This window comes from Cibotium barometz, chromosome 22, assembly GCF_041138505.1.
Source record: "Cibotium barometz isolate CiBa-2024 chromosome 22, ASM4113850v1, whole genome shotgun sequence".
Lineage (NCBI taxonomy): Eukaryota > Viridiplantae > Streptophyta > Polypodiopsida > Cyatheales > Cibotiaceae > Cibotium > Cibotium barometz.
Window position 1 is genome coordinate 14,290,109 of NC_141067.1, and position 3,387 is coordinate 14,293,495.

At 45.0% G+C, this 3,387-nt stretch overlaps 1 protein-coding gene across 1 annotated transcript; it reads left to right on the forward strand.

The window, feature by feature from the left end:
- The first annotated feature begins 388 nt into the window (after positions 1-388).
- Positions 389-2,557, forward strand: LOC147626317 (cytochrome P450 71AU50-like). The gene is made up of 2 exons (XM_086816450.1): positions 389-1,523; positions 1,654-2,557. The coding sequence occupies exons 1-2, from the start codon at positions 546-548 to the stop codon at positions 2,269-2,271; spliced, it is 1,596 nt and encodes a 531-aa protein (XP_086672576.1). The 5' UTR covers positions 389-545; the 3' UTR covers positions 2,272-2,557.
- The last annotated feature ends 830 nt before the right edge of the window (positions 2,558-3,387 follow it).

Consider the following 3,387-nt stretch of genomic DNA (forward strand, 5'->3'; position numbering starts at 1 on the left):
CTTTTTGAAATGCTTGGTCAATCGTGGATGACTTTGAAAATCAAGCGTACAGAAATAGGTTCACATTGAAGGGCTTTGAAAAATGAGGCTTAGCCTTATAAGTTTCAACCTGAGGCTTGAAAACACATGCCGGAAGCAATCATGGATGAAGGACAGCTTGAAAAATTGATGAGAAATGGAAAGGTGACATCAAGAGGTGCCAACAATGATGATCGATTCCTCCCTTTGCAAGTTGAAAGTGGAATTTTGAAAATGAGATGCCAATGATGATCGATCCCTCCCTTTGAAAGTTGAAAGTGGAATTTTGAAAATCAGGCGGCAGCTGATGCGGGATATCATTGTGCTGGCCCGTTGAACAAGGAGATCAGTGGAGAGGTGAAACGAGGCGGGTGATAGTGAAGTAGCTGATGCAATTATTATAAGAAGGTAGGCACTCATCAGCTGGATGCTCTGTTGTTATTATATTCCAGCTAGGTGATGCAATAATTATAATTAAGAAGGTAGTCACTGATCAGCTGTAGCTATAAAGTCCCGTCCATGATAGAATGGCAATGAAACTGAACATAGCAGCTTGCTTAGAATCCATGTATCTCCTGACGAGGGAAGGAGGAGGCATGGAGGAGCTCCTGCTAGATGTTGGTGGCGTGACTCTGATAGCATCGCTCTTGTGGTTAGGTTGGCGTATAGTGTTGAGAAGGGTGATCATGTCGAAGGAGTGTAGGCTGCCTCCAGGGCCCTTCCCTTTGCCTATAGTTGGGAACCTGCTGCATGTGTTAGTTCCAGACCCGCATCGATCCCTTGCCCAGCTTGCAAAGAGGTATGGTCCGATAATGTATCTGCGGCTGGGATGTAGGCCTGCTGTAGTGGTGTCTAGCCCGACGCTGGCGAGAGAGTTCTTGCAAACGCACGACAAGGTGTTTGCAAGCCGGCCTGCTTTCGAGAGTGCGAAGCGGCTAATGTACGGGGGGGACAAGGCGGTTTCATTAACGCCCTATGGTGCGGCGTGGAGAGAGCTGAGGAAAGTGTACAGTCTGCAGCTACTCACCAGCAAGAGGGTACGGGAGTTTCAGCCGATAATGAGCCAAGAAATCAAGCTCATGCTGCAGGACTTCCACGAGTATGCCAGATCCAACACCCCCGTCAACCTTACCTCGTGCCTGGGCAAACTCCTTGAAAACATCTCATGCCTCATCCTTCTCGGGCAACGCCTCTCTGATGTTGTTGATGACGCCCACCAGATAGACTTGAAGCAGCTTGTCCAGCAGGCCTGCGTTCTTTTCCAAGCTCCTATCCTTGGTGAACTCATACCTTACCTTGGCTTTGTGGATAGGAAGGCAAAGCGTGCCATGGATGAATGGCACGGTACCTTTGACAATCTCGTGGAAGGAATGCTGGCCAAACGCGAGAAATTGCGGAGCGGCGCAGCTCATGATCAGTTCAATAACGGCGGCCGGGGTACGGATTTCCTGGATGTGCTCCTGGCCAACGACTTGAGCAGAGATAGGGTGAAAGCGATCATCCTGGTACGTACTAATTAGCTCGATCCATGCACATCAATTAGTTTAGTGCTGCTGCACAAGCTCCCTCTAATTACGTTGTTGCCCAATATGCAGCTGATATGCACATATATACATCTTATTTCATTGCTTGCAGGAGTTGCTTGTTGCTGGGATAGACACCACCTCTGTCACCGCGGATTGGGCGATGGCTGAGCTACTCGCCAATCCGCACGTGCTGGCAAAGATGCAAGCAGAGGTGGACGCTGTGGTGGGACGTGAGAGGATGGTAGAAGAAGCAGACTTGTCTAGCCTGCTTTACACGGAAGCAGTGGTGAAAGAAACGCTTCGCAAGCATACACCGGTACCGCTACTTGTTCAACACATGTCAACCCAAGCCTGCAATGTGGACGGCTACACCATCCCACAAGGCACAAGGTTGTTTGTGAATGCATGGGCAATCGGGCGGGATCCCCAAGTATGGGAGGACCCTGAGAGATTCTTGCCCGAGAGGTTTCTTGACACGACTTTGGATGTCCGTGGGCAGCATTTTCAGCTGCTGCCGTTCGGATCAGGAAGGCGGAGCTGCCCCGGAATTTCCCTCGCCTTACCCGTGGTTCAATTGACGCTCTCAAATCTCGTTCATACATTCCAATGGCGGCTTCCTGGCGATGGAGACACAGTCGACTTGTCAGAGAGATTCGGAACAGTGGCCAGTCGTTGCAGCCCTCTCATGACCATTCCTAGCTTACGACTTATGGGTGAAACAAATTAAGAACCCCAGCGCGTAAAAGGTGCTTTTTATGGAGCTAATTGCCCACTATAATAATAAGGTCTGTCTATGCTGGTATACGTATCATCCCTATAAAGAAATGGTTCCAAGGCTTTTTATGGAGCTAATCGCCCACTATAATAAGGTCTGGCTATGCTGGTATACGTATCATCCCTATAAAAAACTGGTTCCAAGGCTTATGCTTTGTAAAGTTTCTTAGCGTATTTATACTTGTAAGCTTCTCGGCTTTTTATCTCTATAATAAGGTTTGGCTATGCATTTTTCTTGAGGGTCTCCTATCCACTCTTTTCAATTAATTAATTTTTGTGAGGGTCTCCTATTCAAATAAAGTCTAAGGTTTTATTGCTAAGGTTTATATGTAATTACTTTAAGAAGCCTCACATCTCGCGTTATTTAATATTAAAACAAGTTCTAAAATATTTTGTTTGAAAAATTTGTTTATGAAATTATTAAAGTTTTAAAAATGGAAAAGATTTTAAAAAGTATAGAATTACGAAAAAAAAGTCTAAAATTGAAGATTTAAAAAAAAGGGTTGTTTTCATAGAGTGATGGAAAAGTCAAATCTTCGAAGTGGGCGAGAAATCTAGGAACTAGGTCCCGAATATAGAGGTAAAAGAGCACTTTTAGAGTAGTTACATTGTGGAATCACCTTTTCACCCGTAATCAACCATTTCTCATGCCCATGGCTCACCATTATTAAGAGCCATCCCTACCCATGGATTACAAGAAGAAATCTTTCCCTTTCACTTACTATTTCACTACAAAAAACGATTACAAAGAAATCTTTCCTCTCTTGCCCACTGCACTCTCTAGCACATATTGAATCATGCCCTCATCCACCAAGTAAGCCTTTTAATATGATACATGGAAAACATAGTGCATCCTAGTGGTAGGAGGAAGCAACAAGGTTCCATGAAGGCTTGAACTCTCCAAGAAAACATATTAGTGAAATAACTAGCAAATGGATTCGTATAGGATTAGGCCTCAGGGGGTCCACTACTTAGAAACCCTATGTATCACGTGCATTTAAGGGGTATCTAAAAAACCCCTCATCTGTAAATTTTTCATGAATAAAATGACCCCTTTTTCTTTATGAAC